Raw genomic sequence first — 23,862 nt, 5'->3', positions numbered from 1 at the left:
TGTCCTCAGGGATGTGGTCGGCGACGGCGCCCTCTCGCGTCCGGCACTGATACAAGCCATGGTGCGGAGCGAGGGGGACTGGGATGCCGTCTCCTCCTTCTGCGAAGCAGTCATGCTAGCTAAGGAGGAGGCGGGGCGCGTGAGAGAACGAACTCCTCACGCCCCAGCCGTCGCGAGAGACACTCCGGGCGTCGGAGATCGCGCGACGATCTCCGGCCACCGTAAGTGCGGGTCTGCGGACGGTGAGCAAGGGTAGCTCGCCGCCCGATCAGAACCAGACCCGTGCGTGCGGCGCGTCGCGTTCTGCGCGCGCCTCAAAGAGCCATCAGACCACCACAGATGGGGCCCAGTAGGGCTGATGCCTAATCCGGAGCTGCGGACTACCTAGCGGGTTTACCGGGGCTCCGGCTCGACGGGCAGGAGAAGGAACGGGGTGGTTTTTAGTCAGTAAAAGTCTGACACTCCCTCTCGCCTCGCCTAAGGCGGGAGAAGTCATTGGATGATTTTCCACCCTCAAAAAAAAAAAAAAAAAAAAAAAGGTGTGTAGCGTGCATTACACGGTTACACCACAGAACGAAAAAGTATTTCATTTTTCTGTACGTTACACAATATCGGAGCTAGATCGTCGTATACAGCAGTTGTATTTAATATACTTGCATTACGATCAAGCGATAATAGTCATTATGCTAATAGGTAAGTAGAATAATTAACAATGACTTTAGCGAAGTTCATCCGAAAGAGTAATTATTTGAAAGAACTTCATGTGGGGATTGGGGTTTAAGGGTCATAGCTATCTATTAAATACTGAAAAACAAAGTTTACATTTTGCAATGCATCTTTGGCACTGATTTTGCTTTTATTTAAATAAATATACAAACATTTTACTCAAAACTCAATCATTTTCTATCACAGTTCAGTCATTATACATTCTTTTTTATATGTTTTTTATTGCTTACTATATTATATTGTTTTAAAGTTTATATAGTTTCGTAAATAGAATTTAAATATGCTTTGTAAATTTTAGATTTATTTATTGTAAAATAACATTTGCTTATCTAAAAAAGACTGGTAATGCATAGAACGCATAACGAGATCTTTTTTACTATAAAACATATAAAAAGTTCGCATTAATTCTATTTTATTTTTCAAAAGCTTTAAATTCTATTTGCAAGACTATACGAGTATTCGTGGGGTTACAGGTACGTAGGATGATCAGGTCGTTTAGGCATCAGCCAGTGGTCTGGGTCTAGATTTAAGCCCTGGATGGAGCTGGTGGGGGGAGAGTAGCAAGATAGTCGAGAGCCTTCTGGATTGCAGGCGGTATTGGTGGTGGTGTCGGCAAATGAGCACCCTGGAATTAAAAGGTGAAAAAAATATTAGACACGATCGATATAAAGAAAATTCGACCATTCGCTATGCTGTTTCTACTGGTATCTTTAGTTCTTTTACTCATTATAACATTTACAGCTAGCAATATCTGTAGTTGATTTATCTCTAGTATCAGAGACTTATACTGCGATTTTTTTTATTAATATTGGCTGTTGTGTTTGACGTGGCCATGTACACTTGGGGGACAAACAGGTTTAGTGTTAGCTCAAAATAGCTAAAACATATTATAGGCTTTTAAATCACTTGACTTCTGTCACCAACTATAATTATGATAATCATTATGAGCTCATCTTTTATACAAGGTATCATAATAATGTAAAACTATGACAAATAAATAGATGCCAATATCAATAAAACAAAATATTTAAACAATTCCGTAAAAATTACGTCATCCTGCGTGTTTAAAGTCTATTTTTACTAGGATGACCGAACTATAGAACAAAAAAAACTCTATTTTAAAGGTTAAACTGCATTCCTTAACATACAGATATAAATTAAATACCTTAAGTATTAAATATCCTTGACCTATGTAACATTTTTACCTTTTTTATTAGCTACGCAACAAAAAGTCGGCGAGACCAAATAAATCAAGAAATGGTTCATCATTCCAATTGTTCACACATTGTAGACGAATATTTAGTGTTATTTTTATGAGCATTGCCAAATGATCACATTTGGTAACACAGAAAACCGCAGAAGATACCTGCCTCTACCAAATACATTGAAAAGACAAATATAGTGTGCCAAGAACCAACCTATTTTCCTTAAATACTGTACTATGGAAGGCGAAACGACGAAAAAACTACTATAAGTAAAGTTTTTTTTAAAGTGATTGAAAAAGTGTCACCTCTGGTTTGAAACCATTGTCGTCATCAGCAATGTAGTTCAGGTTGATGACGGTGCCATCAGGAGCGGTGTAGCTGAAGCCTCCCTGAGCTACGATGACGTCAGCAGCGTCAGGACCAGTGGCCTTCTTCAGCGTACCAGCCTCCTCAGCCTTGATGCCATTTTCAGTCTCGTAGCTGGAGAAAATTAAACATTATATGTATTTACAAAATACTTATTTATAGTTAGGTTTGGTATAAAAAGGTATAAAACTTCATAATGAAATTAAATCTATTATTGGCAGTCAGGTAAAATTCATTTCCAACTATCATACGTTAACATTCCGGGGTCAGTAGGTATCTAGCTAAAAATAATAATTGCATAATATGATGGAGATTAGTGTGTCAGTGCATGTCTGATTTTCACAGCCAACTGATCCGTTCAAAGTCGTGATGAGCAAATATTTTGTCATTAGAGCTTATTACTACTGTTTACTTCTTTATTTGGAGCAGGTGTGATTTAGGAGAAACCTAAATAAAAATGACGGATATCACTGAAAATAAAAACCCAAAGAACCTACATGTTATTGTGTAAAATAAAATACGTATCGTACTCGTATTCAATCGTTACTGTCTGAACATCATCTGTTCAACCATGTTCCGAGGTACCTAGTCGCGATGTGCCCTTTCTGGTGCATTATACAATGGAATGATATGATTCTTTATTGTATGATCAAGGTTATAAGGTTAGCAATAGATACCTATCGCATTATAACATTCAAGAAATGCCTATACGACGATATTTATCGAAAAGAATTCGGCCAAGGATGTAAGTGATATCAAAACGTGACATTCAAATGAATGGAATATTATTTGTACATTACTAATATAAAAAACATAACCCAGCATCAAGTTAGTAACTGTATTATTCTCTGAAGCAGTAAATAAGATTAAAATGTAGTAAAGTTAGGTTACAATAAGCTCACCTCCTATTACATAGGACTTATAACACAAAATAAGCGGTATTACATGCCGTAATGTGCACCTCTGCCTAATCTACGGGGGTAAAGGCGTGACGTTGCTAAAATTACGTTGTTAGTTCTATATATGTAGATATATATATGTGTAGATACTAATCAATCAATTACTGAAATTGTACAATCTAAAATCAAAAAGTCCGACACGATTTTACATAACTAACAGAAAAAAAAACTAATAATGTGTTTAAAGAATTCATGGTGAACCTTGATTTATGTTGTCGTCTTTTGTTCTTGAACTTTATTAGATGCCAGCTGACCCAGAGACAGTACACGCAGGGGGTCAAATCAATGATTGTGCACTTGCTAATGTAATTTACTACATCACTTGTAGTCACGTTATGTAATGCCGATACAGAGTGAACAGCACGTCTCTAGCTATCAGTAAAAGGATGAATAATTGCAAAGTTCAAAATTATAATCAACTAAGTAAAAAAAAAAAATTGAAAAGGTTACATTTATGAGATCATTGTTAAAAAAGTCATCAATCGAGAAATCGATGGTATTAGACGTAATCGATTGAAATTATCAATTTAAAACGATTCAATTTTGACATCCTTGTTCATCAATGTTTTCTCATTATATAGACTGTTATGTTTAATTTTCCCATAAATAAAACTATTTTTCCTTTATAAAGCTGGTTTTGATGATATATCGAATAGGCAAACTCTGTTGAGCAGCCTTGACATCATTAGAATATCTATTACATGGTTTTTGCTAGTCACAAAAATTCTATCACGTTTTGAATTACTCATATCGATCTCCTATCTCCATACATACATAGTATTCTAGGAGAGTATAGGAATATTTAGAAACTCTCATACTCAAAACACCTTTCATCCCAGAAGGGGTAGCAGAGAGGTACACATTACGGCACGTAATGCCATTTTACAATGTACACCCACTTTTCACTATTTATTTTATAAGTCCCATATACAGGAGGTGAGCCTTTTGCCATATACTGGACACAGTTCCATCCAATTCCAGAGTCCGTGCTACTACTGAGCTTATTTCGAAACTGTAAACCCTAAAACCCTAATAATATTTAACTTGTCCTAAGAACCAACGCAACCTCACGCCTTTTTATCCCCGAAGGGGTAGACAGAGGTGCTTATTACGACACGTAATGCCGCTATACAATGTACACCCACTTTTCACCATTTGTGTTGTAAGTCCCATGTAATCTAAAAATAAATAATTGTCCTAAGAATCGGACATAAAACGGCAATTCAACCAGGCAGTGTAACATAATAGGCTGGAAATAAACTCTATCTATTAATAAAATCGATTAAACACATAGCGTTATTCTTATTTTGAATCTACGCTGTAGGTCTTCACTATACATACATTTTATTTGTACGTTGACGCTCTCTAACAAACCGCTTCGTAGTTACACATACACGAAGTACGCTTTACAGATTAACACCTAGATACGATAATAGATTAAAGCCCGAATTTCCAAACGATACTCGACTTAAATTACCTTTATAAAAGTACTTCTGTCTCAAAAATTTACTTGGAAGTAATAGAGACGGCATGATATTTATTGCTCGTTCAAAATTGAGTGGCGTTTGAGTGTACGGTGGTAAGCTTGTCATTGTCGTCAGTGCCAAATATTTGCTTCCTAATATTAATGGTAAATATTTAGCTGTTTGAACATTATATTTATATTGTTAGAGTTATCACAATAGTTTGAATCAACGTACAGCTACTGTATCAAATTCAAATGGGTGTTTCTTCAAAAAACTTTAACTTTTATTTAACAAATCATTATTCTCCCGCGTTATTAAGCATCATGGTAGCTTATTGTCATCCTTATTTATATTTGATTGGTTGAGAGCAGTGTCACAGCTTAATTTATTGAAACCAAATTTTGTGTTTCAATCGACAGAATTGTTAACTTTTGGTTGAGGATAATGACGCCGTTAACGTTTTGTGATTTTTTTTGAAGAATCACCCAAATATATCCTTAAAATCCGGTTCTAAGCACTAGAAAATGTCAAAATGTGTGTGTTCAAGTCTCATAAAAAGATTTACCTGTAACGATAAGATCCATCGGGTTGTTGGTCGAACTCTTGTGAGACGATTGCTATGACTTTCTCTGCAGGCCCCTGCGGCGCTGATAACGCTACTGCCACGACTCCTAACAGAATTAAAACCCTCTGGAAATAATAAAAAAAAACACCATATTAAAAATGAAACTTAATGTAGATCATAAAAAATGTCGCTTATAAAAAAATACGGATAATAGAAAACAAAATCATCAAATAATAAATCAACCCATTGTATTACGTTACATCAGAAAATGCTTTAGTAAAATATAAACGCCTGATATATCTACGAAGCAAGTCTCACTTATAAATAAAGCTATTATAAACCGATGAGGCATCAACAATTTCCAGTTAAGTATAAAACATAAATAAATATTAAGTTCCTTTTGGTTTATAGAATTGTGGCACTAGCACATGCAACAAGGTCATTGAAGACACATGTCGACCTACAATTACCTACAAGGACCCATTAAGTCCTATAGACTATAGTTTAAAATCTATGCTCATGTCACTAAAAGATTTATTGCCCATTTGGTAGCAATATCAATTTCAACATTATTCACAATCAACGAATCAACCAATTAATTTCTATAAAATAAATTTTAATTAAATGAATCAATGAATAATTGCAGATGAGTTTCTATGTCTGGTAAGATTTATTATCCTGATCTTTATAGATGTAAATAACGTCTAGTCACCAAAAACGGTGCAAGGTTAAGAACTCGCCTACGTAGAACAAGCAAATTGTTTTGGTTAATTCTGTCTTAATTATACAAAACATTTCATATAGTAGCATAAACCTTGTGTTTGACTCCATATCAGAAATTTTAGAATTGGGCAATCCCTTAAAACAAACTGTAACTGCATAGGACGTTTTATAGAGAAACAATATGGCGTTTGCCATTTGTGACCCGCAGACGTCAAATTTTAGGTCAGGCACGCATCGTAGATAAACAAACTTGTTACATTCAGCCTCTAATTGTATCCACAACACAAGACAAACACAATTAGCTGGGCAGCCTAGTGCCCGTTTGTGGCACGCGGCCTTCACGCGACAATCACGCGAGTGACACACGCAGGCTCTGGCATTTTATCTTATTTAGACAAAGCATCTTTACATAACATTGAATCAATAATAAATAAAAATCGATATTTCTCTGATAGGAGGCTAATACGTTCAGATTAAGTATGGACCCGATCCTAAAACTGCGTGCAGTTATGGGCGAATAGGCAGCAACATCCCCAAAACGTGACATTTAAGAGAAGGCTTCGACCAAACTACGATTCCTAAGCATGGTGTTTCTGGCAAATATTCTTTAGAAACAGCGTATTATTCAGTAATTTGCGGCCATATATGTAGTATAAGAGAAAATCTAGCAGTTGACACTTAATAGAATCAAAAATACGATTTCATTAATTATTTTTTTGTATCTCAACCTGATCATACATCACTTTAACATCAAATATTTTCATCAGGGGCATAGTTTAATTGATTTATGTCCTTTAATTTTAAAAATAGACATGTGAACATAGAAAATCTACAAGATTCATCAAAATATATTAAATGAATATGTTAATGTACTCGTTTCTAATTTTTGACAACGAATATGATTAATTTTGTAAGTGATGTCGGTGTTTTAATTACTTCTTCTTAAGTAAGCTGGTTTTTAAAGTGTAAATGTTAATTAATATTATAAGCACTGATACGATCAAAGTGTAACAGATGCGAATCTGTAAAACGTCTGTAGGAATTAGTCATCAGCTTCCTTGATGTATTATTTGCTAAAAATCCGTTGGTAACTGGTCCATTCTAGACTACATTTTGTCCCAAAGAAGAGGATTATTTGTTAGGCTATGGTTTCAACATTTATTTTCAAAACAAAATCAAAAAAATCATTTCGAGAATCTCATGCGTGGATCGTGAAGATTCAGTTAAATTAATCATTCTCATACTCAAACATATATTATATCTACTCGAACATACAAATGTAGCCAAGAAGAGAGTATAAGGCTTGATCATTTTGTAATTTCAATACATCTATGTATAGTAATGATAAAATGTATTATTTACAAAGAACCTTCTCGTGTCAAAGGTACAGATGCATATGTAAAGATTATTGCTTACACAACTATGTATTACCAGTCTTACTAATACTTTGAACTATGGTCAAATCGGTGTCAATATGCGTACCTACCTACATAATTTGTTATAAATGACATTTGAAATTATACATATTTAAAAGAGTAGGTAAATTGAATTGAGTATCGCACACACGACCAGAGATGGAGAAAAAAAGTCATAATCAATTTGTTTAGTGGTTTCAGAAATTTCGTAAGTTCAATCGTTTTCCTGCTTATGAATTCTTTTTTTTTAAGGATATGTAATGGATGGATAATTCAAATCAAGAAATACATATTGTTAGTTGTACCTTTTGTGTCTAAATAGGTACAACTATTAGGTAATAGCTTCTGCCAGCGGTTTCGCCCACGTGCCCGTGGGATAAAAAGTCCTATCACCCAAGTCAGCTCAAACCCTATCTGTATACCAAACATCAAAATCCATTCAGTAGTTACAGGATGATTGACGGACAAACATCCAAATATCAATAAGTGTGATTTAGGCTAAACTTAAATTACAAATGGGCACCTATATTTTAATTTATAAAACAAACCGTATAATATGACACTGAAATGATGAAATGAACCCTGAAAGATCCAATGTACCGATACTACTGTAAGATAGATATCACACGAATTATGTTTACCTAATGGTTTAAAGGACGAAGTTGTTTTCCATCTGACATTTTCCTCTCATTTACCTTCTGCATCCTCACTTTATTTATTAGCAATATAAATAGGTTTTACAAGACTTTTGACCCTCTGTAGGTAAACAAAATTTATGTTTATATGCACCATTTAGCAACCCGTTTCGATTAACCTTTATGTCGACAGGATAATTAGCCACTAATATAACTTCAGCTATAATTATTATTGTGCTCTTTTCATGGTATAAGTCGGTAAACGAGCAGATGGATCACCTGATGGTAAGTAATCGCCGCCGCCCATGGACACCCGAAATACCAGAGGCGTTACAAGTGCGTTGCCGGCTTTTTGGGGTTAGGAATTTAAGGGTTGTTGGGGAATCGAGGAATTAATTGGGCCTCCAGTAACCTCACTCACACAACGAGACACAATGCAAGCGTTGTTTCACGTCGGTTTTCTGTGAGGCCACTCTTTGAAAAGAGTAACATTGTCAAACATTTTATTAATAACTAGATTATCCTTGCATTAATATACTACTGTGATGGAAAAGTGATCGTTCTACGTGTACCATCAAGGAAATGTCATTTGCCTCTTATGATGACTTTGTTCGCTCAAAGCTGTGGCAAATATGTTTTCTCAAAGCTAATTAAACTTTAAATGTCTATTCAACTTCCTCGATCAACTTTAGTATCGGATTATACTTAATAATATTAATACTAATCCTCTTAATAGTTTTATTTGCTCGTTTTTAATGTAAGTACAGATTATCTCAGGTTTATTAGAAAAATAATCACTACGTCGATATCTATTTTAAATGGCTAACCAAACCAATATTTTACGATACAGGTACCCACGATACTGACCTATGACATGTTCTAGTATTACATGTAGGTTATCGATAGAAGCTTGAGTTACGAAGGTTGATACGCTTCACGGACCATTAGCTAAGTCTGGTTAGTAATTGATATGAACACTTGAAACTTAAACCACATCAATTAGTGGAACATGTTACACATTGTTTAAATTATATTATGTTTTGTAGATTATGTTTAGAAGAAATGTCTTTAGCAAAAAGTTAAAGACAGCTCATGGTGAAGAGTTCCTCTGTGACTCGAAACTAGTCGAACCTTTCTCCATTAATTACGTGAGTTAACCGTGATTTTTGGTTAAATTACGGACAATCAAGACAGTACATTTAATACAGATATTATATTTCAGGATTGTTTTCGCTATATTTTGCATAGACAAAAGAATACCATGGCTCCGGCACAAGAGGGCAGGAATTAGAAAGGGGTGATTTTAAATGCCATTTTATCAAACTGTCCTTATTTTAAATGAACTACTAAATTTGGACACGTGAAAGTTATCATCATTTTCGTTTAGATGCTGTCACGCTAAATAACTTTCAATCAGTAATAGTTTAACACATTCAACGTCATGGTGGTCACCGGTGACCGACGTTAGCGGAGGATTTGCTTTCAACAGTTTTCTTTTAGCAGTCTAAGACTTAATGGTGGTGGGTAAAAACGACCAAGTATAATAAGGTCTTTTTCTTTTTTTATGGGGGGATAATCATCCAGATCAGTTCAGGCGAGAGCGAGTGTCAGACTAAAAACCATCCCGTTCCTACTCCTGCCCTTCGAGCCGGTAAACCCGCTAGGTAGTCCGCAGCTCCGGATGTCCACTCTAGGGAGGGATTACCAACATATTTGAAGAATTTTCATCATCTATACATATAATAAAATCGTAGAAAAGTGCTGTCTGTACATTGAAAATAAAAATAAAAAAAATAGCAGGGGTTATTGTTATGTCGATGTCGAACCCAAAAATGTAATTAACTTTTTTTTTGTCTGTTTGTCTGTTTGTCTGTTTGTCTGTTTGTCTGTTTGTCTGTTCGTCTGTGCGCGCTAATCTCAGAAACGGCTGATCCGAGTTGGATGCGGTTTTCACGAATATATTGTGGGATGCTTAAATTTACATTTAGTGTTTGTTTCATGTCAATCGGTTCATAAATAAAAAAGTTATGTCAAATTAAAGAATCACGTCGAACATTCTATGCTTATACCATTAATCTCCGCAACTATTTGACGGATTTGGTTGAAATTTGGTACAGATATAGTTTAGAACCTTAGAAAGGACATAGATATATTTTTATTTCAAAAATCAAAAAATAAAAATAAGAAATAAATTATTTATAAATAATTCTATGTCGATCGTTACACGACTTCGGTTCATGTTATTGTTTTAATTCATCGAAAAAAAGTAAATAAATAGTAAAAAGGTATGAAAAAAATAATATCAATATAATAAAACATTTAGTACAAAGAAAATGCTCTAACGGAGTATAGATAATTCTATGTCGATCGTTACACGACTTCGGTTCATGTTATTGTTTTAATTCATCGAAAAAAAGTAAATAAATAGTAAAAATGTATGAAAAAAATAATATCAATATAATTAAACTTTTAGTACAAAGAAAATGCCCGAACGGAGTATAAATAAATAATCCAAGTTGTCTTTATCCTCGATAGATGGCGTTGGGATCGAAATAGATCGCGCTATGGTTTCGTTACATTCATTTGGTTGGGTATCGGCCGAGCGCTTCGGTACTATCGTAGAAAAAGTGTATTATCAGTCGTATGATTATTTGTCTGTAGTGGTCCTGCTGTTTCGTATAATATTCTAAATTGGTTTCGTTGTATTTGTCAATTAATAAGTTTATTTGTTGGGTTTTCCTGGTTTTCTGGTTAAACTATTTAACGTAGGTTTAGTTTGATATCGATTATTAGTAGTTACTGTAGTTAGTTTTTTTAATAAAATTGTAAGTCTAATTTATAAATTAATTAGATTAGATTTAAGTCGTTTCTTTTAAATTATTTAGTTTAAGCTTGGTTATTATAGCATAGAGGATAGGTTGTAATATAGTTTCTTTTTTAATTGTTATAAATTCGTAATTCGTAGCTTTCTTTAGTTTTAAGTTAGTTTAAGTCCGTTTTTAAACTATTTTTTCAATGCCCTAAGTGAGTATACATCTATTAAATTCAAACGCAGAGCTCATTATGTTGATTTTTGAAGAGTTCCCTGGAATATCTTCCACATCTCATTTTTGAAGAGATCCCGCGAGATCGGGAACTATGTGGTTAAAACCAAAAATTTGCCGGAAGTCACTATTCCACGCGAACGAAGTCGCGGGCAAAAGCTAGTTACAAATAAAACTAAAGAACAATGTGAATGGAATGCCAATATCTCGCTTCTAACATAAATCTTTCGTCTTCCTAAAGTTCATTAATATCGTCATCTTATAATTAAGTAGGTAAAGATATTTTATCTTGATGCAAATTAATATGAAGAGGAATAGACATTGCTTCACAAATAAGGTAAGCTATGTAGGTAAGTATTTAAACACTTGTCAAAGATTAGACGACCTACGATCTAAGCGTATTTGGGACATCAAATTATTTATGCTAATGAGTAAGGACGAATGATATAGGTATATATTTTAAAGATCTATAAAATACATCGATTTATTAACTTAATAGGTATTACAAGTTTTCTAGAACGTAGTAAAAAGAAGTAGGTACAATACAAGTAATACTGTCTCTACTATTTTTCGAAACTAAAGACTTGAGTAATATAGTCAATACTAGATGTAGTTGCTGAGAACATGGTACAATAAAAAAATACACTCTAATTTAAATTTAGAGTATAGAAGTCAGTTAAAGAAAACATACACACACACTACAAACCGGTCAGTCATACATGACCTAGTGCTTGCATTGTCATACGTAACACACGCAGAAATACCACAAACTAACCACTTAGATACGGGTCCGTTACCATGGATACAGAATAAAACAACAAAAGGTTTTCAAGTCGCCGTTTGTCACTCGCAAACAATTCATACCGCCTAAATAGTTGCGGATGGTGCGGTATGCAGATGTCGGCACACCAGCTATTTTGCAAGTGTATTGGCGTGTGGGAACATGTCATAGAATTCGAGAGTTACCGCGAAAACAATGTACTATGTGTAAAAACAAAAGGTGTGCACCTAATTAGTTGCTCGCACGCCTCCGTACTAGTCCAGGTACGGACTTAATTACATATTTTTTTGGATCTTTGATATAATACATTAGTGACATGGTCTAAATTTTATTTTGCTCAAATAGGTAAAGTAATTTCAATATCAACCTAAATTAAATAATTTCATTGTAATTTCGTAATATAAAATAATTCCTATTACCTTTTTCATTTATTTTTTCTTGTGTTTTATGACTCATTAGAGAAAATAAAAAAAAACCTGTTAGATTACATTCAATATGAAAAACTCAAACCATGTTCAACAAAATATGCAAAACATAGACGCTTGTTTTAAGATTATTAATTACTATTTTATTTTAAAATAAAGATGTCAGTATAATCGACATGACCTGAACGCATGACCCTGTCAAGACTATTCTCTGAATAAAATATCTAAGTATGAATATTAAAGGATATTTTCTATTCTCTAATACAACATATACAATCCTTTAATATTCATACTTATACGTATTATTATTTAGTCAAATATTTATATCACACTAATATAACATTCTATTCAGTCATGCGTACACATCGATTGTTTAAGAATTATTCACGTGACTTATTGAATTAATAACCAAATATTTAATTAATGATGGCTATTTTTAAATTTATTATTCATACTACAGATTTATTATAAGTATAGATAAAACCGATGTTCTGTCGATGATTTAATAATTCGAAAAAATTAAAATATAATGTTTGACCTTCAAGGCAACGTTATAAGCGAGAGTAAAATGTAAATAACTATAACCATATAAGTTATGGGAAATAATTTTCACACACTATGAAATTGGAGAAAGATGCATCGTACCTTTCTTTCGCGCATTGCGCATGAAGATAAAAAATATTACGTAAAAAGAGGTGAATAGAATTCGAGGGGTGAATAGATACAGAAGAGGGGTGAATAAATGTTGGGAAAATGTTCTAATATCTATTCACCCCATTCCTGTGTCTATTCACCGTTTGAATTCTATTTACCCTGTTTCACCGTACATTATGACTTAAAATACATTTAATTAATTATTTCGTTGACATAAAACTGTGTATTTAGATGACTTTTTATGAAATTCTATTCTATTCTATTGTTGTTGTCGATCTAAGTAAACTTTTTATTTCATTATCGATTTTATTGATATAAACAAGTAAATTCTCGATCTTCTAGTAAGGTTCCATAAATCACATCTCACAAGTAATTGATAAATAAACGCGCCATTCAGGTACCTTATAATAAATCTGCATAAAACGATGGCACGCTTGTCACTGAGGTAAACAGCACAATGGTTGCAAAGGTTATGTATTGTGGATGCAATAAATGCACGGTGCATTGCATAAGGCGCCGACTGAACTTATGCCCTATGCACCCACTATGGTCACGTCCTTAAAAACAAGATTAATAAGAAGATGTCTCGATAATGATTGAGCAGTTCAATGAGATTAGGTATCTGTCTAATAGTCAGTAATTAACTAGTTTAGAATTTAGGTTTCCTTTTTGCGATTAACGTCTTTAACTAAATTACATTTAGGGTTAAACTTGCATGTTTGGTTACAGAACTATTTTATTTATAGAGGTATGATATAACTACTAATACAAGTCTACTGAAACTACGTGTCTTAGTAGGTATAAAACATTGCTTTTTAAAGTTGCCAAAAACTAATGAACATCAAAATTGTTCAGTGCAATGTGCAATAGTAATAGTGCCCTGAACATCTAGATAGGCATCAGTGACCAATATGCATTTAACTATGTTAGACAACTCATTGGTTCGTTTAACGACATTTTAATATAAGTAAATTGCATTGCAAGATGCAATAATATAATCAACAAGAAGGTTATCAAGAAATTAAATACACACGCACAGTTTTACCATCAACCTAAAGATTATTTATAAAAAAAAACATATTAATAGAATTTCAATCAATTTGAACAACAATACCTTTAACGGAATCATTAACATAAAGAACACATATCATTAATTTATATCCATTCAAATTCACAATACGATTTATTGGCCTATTATAAAAAATAATAATATACTAAGGTAAAGCCCTTGAGTGTTTGTAATATTATTATCATAAATTGTCCACTTCCTAATAAGATTTGATCAAAAATATGACGGTTGTACCTGCGAAGGTAAATGGTGGCCTTCTGCACCTAAATGCTAAAGATGCAACATCCTTCAAGGGTCAGGAGTTCACGTCCCAGCATGGGATATAATTTATAGAATCATTTAAGTCCGTTTAAGGTTTACTTAAATGGTTTCTAGCACTTTTAGATTCCATAAAAAGCAGAGTCTTTTACATTTAGTTTTCTTACTTCTTCTTTTTGTACTAAGTGTTATATCTATATTGTTTATGGTAAAAAAAGAATAAATAAACAAAATGTATTTGTCACTAGTTGTCACCCGTTTGTCGTAAATAAAAACTCCTAAAGCAAACACGCATTTTAACTGAATCAATTCCTACGAAACTACCATCAAGCTTAATATCAAAAACATAGTGGTCACAATCGAGCCAGATTTACGAACCGAGCTAATTGCAAAAAAAGTTATCGAAGATATCGGCCGGCCAACGAGAACAATAGCGACATCGCATTCAGAAGGTCCGTCATTAATGAATGAATAGAAGCAAAAAAAGGTGCAATGACTACTAAGGAGCTAATAAACGTTTTAGAAGACACAGCTGCTTTATTACAAAAAACGCAAGTAAACATTAAGAAATGTCCTAAAACCAGGCTGACAAAAGGTTACGTCGAGGCAAGAATAAAATGTATAGACGAATATTGGACAACATTCAGAGAATCTCATCAACAATTAGTCAAGATAACAACGAAAGAACAAAAACAAACGTTAAATTACTTCGTTAACGAGGATTTCTATACTTATGAAGATTTATATCTTGGGTTATTAGCCGACTTACAAGACCTTTTGTCGACGATAAACGCATCGTCCCTACCCACATCATCGAAAAATAATTCATTTACAAATACGACTAATGATCAACTCGTTAGGCTGCCGAGGATACAACTACCAAGATTTAGTGGGAATTATGAAGATTGGCCTACCTTTCAAGACTTATTTATTTCATTAGTTCATGAAAACACGGCGATTAGTGATGTTCAAAAGTTACACTATTTGAAGAGTAGTGTCACTGGAGAGGCCGAGGTGTTATTGAAACCTATTCAAATAACTCAAAGTAATTATGAACAAGCATGGAGTGTTCTCAAAACCAGGTACGGTAATAAAAGATTGATTATCAATTCAGTTTTAAAGAAATTATTTTCGCAAAGAAAAATAAATACTCAATCTGCAAATCAAATAAAGAGTTTATTGGACGTTACAACGGATTGCTTAAACAACTTACAAAACTTAAATATAATTACGAGCTCTTGGGATCCTATAATCATTTTTATAGTGATTCAGAAAATGGACACAGAGACTCACAAAGAATGGGAACAAACCGTTTGTACAAATGAAGACGATAAATTACCTACCTGGGATGACTTAAGACAGTTCATGCAATCAAAATACCGTACCTTAGAACTTGTAATGTCAACATCGGGCCTCCGTGAGAAGTCTATCAAAGAGCGTTCACACTTTGTTACTGCTACAGCCTCAACTTCACCATCGTCGGGAGATAGAAAATGCGTGCTATGTAAAGAAAGCCATACCTTATGCCACTGTAAGGAGTTCTGCAAACTGCAACCTGCTGAGAGAGCTGAATATGTTAAGTCAAACAAACTTTGCTTTAATTGTTTGGTACCAGGACATTCCGCTTATTTGTGTAAATTGCGAGTCTCATGTCGTATATGCAGTCGACGTCATCACACTCTGCTACACCGATCTAAGGACGCTACTTCTTCGGTACAATCTGAGGACACTGAACAACCGAAAGTAGTACAACACGGCGTAGAAGAGAAGGAGGAATTAGTCAACACTACAATCGCGTCGCATCACAGTACCAAACTAAGCACAAGTCTAGCACTACTGGCCACGGCAACAGTTTTAGCAAGGAACGAACATAATCACACTGTTGTTCTACGTGCACTGGTAGACCAAGGTTCGCAGGCATCATTCATTAGCGAGAAGGCGACACAACTACTTAAATTAACCAGGCGTACAGCAAGAGGAAGTATCATTGGAGTGGGATCTACAAAAACTAACGTCAATCACGTGGTACAACTAAGGATTGGTTCTCGATTGCATTCAAGCTTCGAGATCAACATTGAAGCATACGTCATGAGTAAACAGTTAACCACGAAAATCCCTTCCAAAGCTGTTAATGTCACACATTGGCCACACCTAGAGGGACTCAACCTGGCTGATCCGGAGTATCACAAACCGGGTCCAATAGACTTGCTCCTTGGTGTTAAAGAGTATGCACAAATCGTGCAGCAACAATTAATCAAAGGTCCTCCGGGTTCTCCATGTGCACAAGAAACAAACCTGGGATGGATTCTATTTGGAGAAATCAATACCAGTGTAAGAGAAGAAAGTTTTCTGGTCCTTCATCAACAAATAGAAGTAGAAAACATGTTAAAATCCCTTTGGGAAATTGACACAGACAAGAAAAGAAAATTAACAAGAGAAGAAAAGCTATGTGAAACTATATATAAAAAAATCAGACAAGAACAAAAGAAGGAAGATATGTAGTAAGCTTACCATTTAAAACTGAAAATCCCTTATCTCCCAATGGAAACACTAAAGAAATAGCAAGAAAGAGACTACTACAGCTTGAAAGAAGATTCAGAAAGGAACCTACACTAAAAGAAAACTATCAAAAGGCCATGCAAGAATATATAAAATCAAACTACATGGAAGAAATACCTGAAAATGAAAGTAATAAAAACAAATCTGTGTACTTACCTCATCACGCAGTTGTCCGCGCTGACAGAGAAACTTCAAAGACACGTGTCGTATTTGATGCTTCGGCTAAAGGGTCGAATAACGTTTCTCTCAATGATGAGCTACTTGTAGGTCCTCAACTGCAAGACGACCTTAGAGATATTGTTATGCGATCGAGACTATATCGTGTCTGCTATGCCAGTGACATCCAGAAGATGTATCTTCAGGTTTTACTACACAAACAAGACGCCGATACATATCATCGCCTTCTGTGGCGAGAAGAAGAATCAGATCCAATCAAAGAATACCGTATGCTTCGTGTTACTTTTGGTACAGCTTCAGCACCCTATCTAGCAGTCAGAACTCTTCATCAAGTGGCTGACGATGAAGGTGAAAACCATCCAGAAGCCGTACGAGTTATCAAATCAGATTTTTATATGGATGATCTGATCTCAGGCGAGGATACGGCAGAGAAAGCTATACAGACAGCTCAAGAAGTGTCATCTATACTGCAAAAAGGTGGCTTCATATTATCAAAATGGTCTTCGAATTCTATGGAGTTTATGCAATCTATAGAAGCCAATAAGAGAACAACACGAGTACACTTAGATTTAAAATTAGATGGAACTGTGCAAGCCCTAGGTTTGATCTGGAATCTAGGAACAGATCAATTTCAATATAAAATAAACTTACTTCCAGTGTCAGATAAAATTACAAAAAGAACAATCTTATCTGACATGCAGAAATTGTTCGATCCTCTGGGATGGATCGCTCCGAGTTTGATCTTGGCTAAAATGTTAATACAAAAATTATGGTTGGAAAAGACTGGCTGGGACGACAAAATAAGTCAAAACCTGACTGACGAGTGGTTGACTATCCGTAAGGACTTTGAAGGAGTAAAAGAAGTACATATTGATCGATGGCTTGGCACATTAACGAGTGAGGTAGACAAGATAGAAATTCATGGCTTCAGCGACGCTTCCACGCGAGCATACGCAGCAGTAGCTTACGTACGAATAAAGATGCGGGATGGCTCAGTGTCAACAAAACTGCAAGCAGCTAAGACTAGAGTGGCACCGCTACGAACTGTGTCACTACCACGGTTGGAGTTATGTGGAGCGCTGTTACTGTCGAGATTGCTTAAGCAAATACAACAAGCCATGCGAATACCTACCGTAAACATCTATGCATGGACAGATTCAACCATCGTCCTTGCGTGGTTATCAGGCGATCCCCACAAATGGAAGACATTTGTAGCAAACCGGGTTGTAGAGATAGCTGAAAATGTAAATAACAACCGGTGGTTTCATGTCTCATCTGAAGATAATCCTGCAGACATTGGGTCACGGGGTATGTTAATAGTTGATCTAAAAAGGTCCAATTTGTGGTGGAAGGGTCCAGCTTGGCTCTCTGAAACAGAAATAACATTAAAACAAGAATATGAATCTACTGATTTAGAAAGAAAAAGTGATACAATACAAGCAAATTTAAAAGTAAATATTGAAGAAGGCCTAACGTCACAGTTTAATGAGTTTACTAATTTACAAGAACTGATACAAGTAATAACATACTGTCGAAGATTTTTAAATTTTAAGAGAAGCTTAGAAAACTTGGAGAAGAACTTTACTACAAAGGAATTAGAAAAGTCACTTATGAAATGCATAGAATTAGTACAACAACAAGAATTTAAAGATGATATAGAAAGGATAAAATCAAATAAAGCATTAAAAGGAGAAAGTAAAATTAAAACATTAAATCCTTACCTTGACGAAGATGGTATCCTCAGGGTGGGCGGTCGACTTCGTAACGCGAATTTGGATGAGCAGGTTAAACATCCTGTTATATTAGGAAATAAGAACACTTTGGTGCCTTTGATTATCGCCAACGCACATGCTCGCACACTGCACGGTGGTGTTCAACTTATGTTAAGTTACATAAGCTCAAGGTATTGGATTGTACGAGCCAAGGCACTTATAAAATCCTGCATACACAAGTGTCTTATATGTGCTAAACTAAAAGCGAAATCAAGAACACAATTAATGGGTGACCTACCTAAAGTGCGAGTCACTCCTGCTCGAGCTTTCCTACACACCGGAGTTGATTTTGCAGGCCCATTTAATATAAGCATGTCTAAAGGAAGAGGCATCAGAACTCAGAAGGCATACATCTGCGTATTCATATGTATGTCAACCAAGGCAATACATCTTGAGTTGGTAAGCGATTTAACCTCTGAGGCCTTTATCGCTGCATTCAAGCGATTTGTTGCAAGAAGAGGAAAATGTAGTGATATATGGAGTGATCAGGGCCGAAACTTTGTTGGGGCCAACAAAGAACTGATGGCTGCATGGAAAGAGGCAAATCTGGTCTTCGAAGGTGTAATATCAAACACACTAGCACTGGAAGGAACACAATGGCATTACATACCAGCGTACTCACCGAACTTTGGAGGCTTGTGGGAGGCCGGCGTAAAATCAGTAAAACACCATTTGAAACGCATTCTGACCACCAATCTAACCTATGAAGAAATGACTACGGTGTTGTGCCAGATTGAGGCTTGTCTCAATTCTAGGCCGTTGTGTCCTATCGATGATAAAGATCCAGACTGCATAGAAGTCCTTACACCTGGACACTTCCTTATTGGTGAAGCTCCTATCGTGGTACCGTCACCTAACTTCAAAGATACAAATATGCATTGCCTATCGCGGTGGCAGTATACTCAAAAGTTGCTTGGCGATTTCTGGCGACGTTGGCAACAAGAATACTTGACAAGATTACAACAACGTCCCATTTGGTTAAAGAAATCAGAAGAGTTCAAAATCGGTGATGTTGTCTTGATAAAGACCGACGGATTACCGCCAGGAAAGTTTTCACTGGGTCGTGTGGTAGATAAGCATCCCGGAAAAGACGGCATTACTAGAGTCTATAGTATCAAAAGTGGCAACAGCGTAGTGAAGAGATGCTGTTCCAAGTTGTGCGCATTGCCAATTGAAAATGAATGAAGTTTATGCTAAATTTCACATAAAATACCCTTAAGACTATTATGATTAGTTTAATAAGTATAGTAATAGTAAATATCCATTTTAAGTTTTCCTATTGTTATGTTTAGAAAAGAACTATGTCCTTTTGGTGGGCGGCATGTTATATCTATATTGTTTATGGTAAAAAAAGAATAAATAAACAAAATGTATTTGTCACTAGTTGTCACCCGTTTGTCGTAAATAAAAACTCCTAAAGCAAACACGCATTTTAACTGAATCAATTCCTACGAAACTACCATCAAGCTTAATATCAAAAACACTAAGGGAGTGTCAAATCCATTTAAATAAGCAAAATATTTCTGAATTTAATCATTTTAAAAATGACACAAAATGGTGATAATAAGAACCAATATTATTACGAAGCGTCAACGAAAACAAACAACCGCATGGGTTACTTGTACTTAGCTACTCGTAAAAATAGGCCTGAAATCTATCAAGGCCATGACTTGTAATATTTATTTATTTTACTTTATTGTAAAAATAAAAATAACTGATTAATATCTAATAAAAGAATATCGAATACTTTAGTTTTATAATCGAGAAACATAACTGCTTAACTAACTCTCACTTATTACAGAAAATTTCATAAATGCAAATAATCCAAGGAAAACTATAAAAAATATATTAAATAATGAACGAACCCTTTAAATAAAAAAAAAACATCCCTAGCCCTTATTCTATTACAATAAAAATCTATATTTTAATGAAAATACAACTATAACTCACCATTGTGATAATGTATGAAGCACTTGATAATTCAGGATGAGCAATGATTATATCCCATGTGGTTTGGTTCGCGGCGTGTGCGCCCGATTGTACTTACTCGTCTAATCACCTGTCCCTTATATAGAGACGCGGATTTGTCTAGCCATTGCATGTGGCCGGGGGAGCCTGCACTCTGTGCAACACAGGGATGTACTTAGGCCTACGATCTAAGCAACAAAAAAAAATTATAAGCAGTGACAGAAACTTCAATAGTCAACGAACATCTTTGAGATCTTAAGAAAGTATAAATTTTAGAGAAGCATTTAGAAACATCATTCTGGAATTTATGTTTCAGTTTCAATAAAAAAGTTTTTTAATCATATGAGACATATTAACAATATGGAGTTGAGTTACGTCATTATTGACCAGTAATTTGATCGAATCGTTTAGTATATTAACTCTTTTTATTTTGTCTAATTGTGTAGAGCAAAATATTAAAAAAAAAATACAATAAATTACAAAAACTACGGGAAAAAGTTTCACCAGATAACAAAACAGTCATCAAATAATATTATTACAAAAATTAACATAAGCATTGTTACAAATGTTAAAAGTTTTTTTATTAATTTCGTCTATAAAAACTGAATTTTACGACTTAATTACAATACTGATAATTATTTATTAATTAATTAATGTCAATCCATTTACAATTTACAGTCTATACCCTGCTGTTTTGCGACGCATTATTGTCAATTTTATCATTGTTTACTCCATTTTGGGAAGTTAGTATAATTTTATTATAATGTTATTAGTGCACTAAATTATGTACATAGTAATCATAAACTTCAAATTTACGACTGAAGTGTCTACTTTGTTTAAATAAGTTATAAATTCTTCACTGACATTGATTTTATTGTGTTCTTTACAACCAAATTGTATTAAAATAAATATTCATTAAGTTACAATTCGTTCCTTTATAAAGGGCCAGTTTACGAACTTAGCTTTATGGACTATTTTATTGATACATACATATGAGTGCTGCTAATAGACGTGATTATAAATTTAATGGCAATAAAAGGTATAAGATCAGCAATAAAATTGATAAGAATTGTATGTTTAACCTTTGTGCCCATGAAATTAAACTTTATGGCTTTAGCCCATAGTATTAGCTAATGCTGTTGATAAGAAGTTGGAGATTGAGGGCAACAACAAAGTAATGTATTAAAAAAATAAAATGTTATCAGGATTCTTAGTGTTCTTCGTTTAACATCTTCTCATTTACAACAATCTGAACTACCAACACTACAGTGAGACACAGAAACAGTCAGAGATGGTAGGAGATCATGAGGAAAGCAGTATCCACCTCCAATACAAACAGCCGCCTCAAACTGCTCTGCCAAGAGCGAAACGACAGAGAAGAGAAGAAGATAACCGTGTAATTCATTCTAAATTGCGGTTTATAGCCCAAATGACACATTGACCAGTAGCCAAGAATTATCATATCATAGAGTTAATCGAGACATCTCGCGTGTCGCATAGTCCGTCCCTTTGTCGTAACATTATCTCGTTCAACGTACAATAGAATAACTATCAAGAGTCTCGTAAAACGATGGCCAACCCAACACTTAAATGGTACGCACGCTTTATGTCAAATGCATTGCAAATTGCGCCCGCGCCACGAAGATGCCACTGCGCTTGGCATTTTACAATTTTATTTAAACTTGGAACTTATTAACTGCTTTGACATACCAACACACTTACATACGAAACATGAAGAGTCAATATACGTGCGTTCGTTAGTTGCTAACATTTACACATTTAGCCACTAGTTTGCTCATAGGTTTGGTTAAACGAGATAATTTTAAGGAAAATCTAGGTACTCGTAGAATGTACCTATTTGGAAATTATTTATTTTTCTGTGACTATTGGTGGGTTGTCATAAGGTTTTACGTAGTGAAGAATGGGAATTTTGTACAAAAAGTCAATAAAATCTCGATCTTTATTATGAAACTATTAACGTATCTAGAAGAAAGGTTACAAAAGTTACTTATGTTCTGCTTTTCTTTTCGCTCATTATCAATCAAAATATCTATCGCCATCGCCATTTGCATATAAAATGTCCGCAACAGTACAGAATCGTGCCTATCGTCTTAAATGCAGTTACAATTTAATTTCTATAAAGTGTAAAATGAGTCATTAAAATGTACTACAATTCAACCACACACTGAGCTTATGAAATAGTACTTAATGGAGTAATGGCCCTACAACATGTTTATTTCCGTATAATAAATGTATAGTTCAACTTTCATGGGCTTTTTATGGCCGTTTTATGGCCAACATTACCCTTTTTGATCGGAACTAGTTTCTGAGTATTCATAAAGACAATTTGTCCATTAACACGTAGGGTTATTTAATTTGTCATGAGCATATAAAACGGTTTTATTCAAAATTTATTATGCTAGGGAAATTAAGTAATCAATGTAAAGCTTTTTTATGTGTATCGTTGTACTTTGTCTTGTATAGATACTTAGATACTTACACATAATTTATCAAATGTAAAGATATGAAACGGTCCTGTAAAAAAATTATACAAATCAGTTTAACCAATAAAAACGCTATGAAAATTACGTTTAAGTAAACGATATAATCAATCAATAACTAAGTAAACACTATGAAATTGTACTCTCAACAACTTTTTTGTAAAAGTCGTTCAATATCCTTTTATCAACACATCTAAAAACGTGAATTAATCACGTTCTTAATACAATGGTGATTTTTAATTCCCAATTCCAGTGTTTTGCTACACCACACTGTCATCATCATCAATCATTTATTACGTTGAACTACCGAATTTCGAGGTCGGCATCATTAGCGTACATTAGGCTTTTCCAATATCAAATAACTACTTAAAATTCTTCAATAACTATAGATTATTATGTCAAAGATGGATGAATAACTAGATCGTAACAAACAAACAACTTGCATAGCAAAACTATGGAATGGGCTGTCATTCGCGATATGTCTGAACCGTTACGACCTTCAAACCTTCAATAAAAGAGCGTATTCCTTTTTAAAGAGTCGGCAACGCACCTGTGACTCTTCTTGTGTTGCGTCCATGGGCAGCGCTGATCGCT

General features: G+C 34.6%; 1 protein-coding gene across 1 annotated transcript; it reads right to left on the bottom strand.

Moving 5' to 3' along the window:
• Positions 1 to 817: 817 nt before the first annotated feature.
• On the bottom strand, positions 818 to 20,896 carry LOC118282348 (endocuticle structural glycoprotein ABD-4). Its single transcript, XM_035603389.2, has 4 exons — positions 20,750 to 20,896; positions 5,288 to 5,412; positions 2,237 to 2,411; positions 818 to 1,351 (listed from the first exon to the last, which is right to left on the bottom strand). The coding sequence occupies exons 1-4, from the start codon at positions 20,750 to 20,752 to the stop codon at positions 1,253 to 1,255; spliced, it is 402 nt and encodes a 133-aa protein (XP_035459282.1). The 5' UTR covers positions 20,753 to 20,896; the 3' UTR covers positions 818 to 1,252.
• Between the last annotated feature and the right edge of the window lie 2,966 nt (positions 20,897 to 23,862).

This window comes from Spodoptera frugiperda, chromosome 20, assembly GCF_023101765.2.
Source record: "Spodoptera frugiperda isolate SF20-4 chromosome 20, AGI-APGP_CSIRO_Sfru_2.0, whole genome shotgun sequence".
Lineage (NCBI taxonomy): Eukaryota > Metazoa > Arthropoda > Insecta > Lepidoptera > Noctuidae > Spodoptera > Spodoptera frugiperda.
Note: the sequence above shows the minus strand (reverse complement) of the source record. Positions and strands in the feature narration are given on the sequence as shown.

Bases quoted from the DNA above. Each gene is read 5' to 3' on its own strand.
- LOC118282348 (XM_035603389.2), bottom strand. The intron at 2,412-5,287 runs GTAAATCTTTTT...AATTTTCTCCAG, and splicing joins GATGGATCTTATCGTTACAG to CTACGAGACTGAAAATGGCA. The intron at 1,352-2,236 runs GTGACACTTTTT...TTTTAATTCCAG, and splicing joins ACAATGGTTTCAAACCAGAG to GGTGCTCATTTGCCGACACC.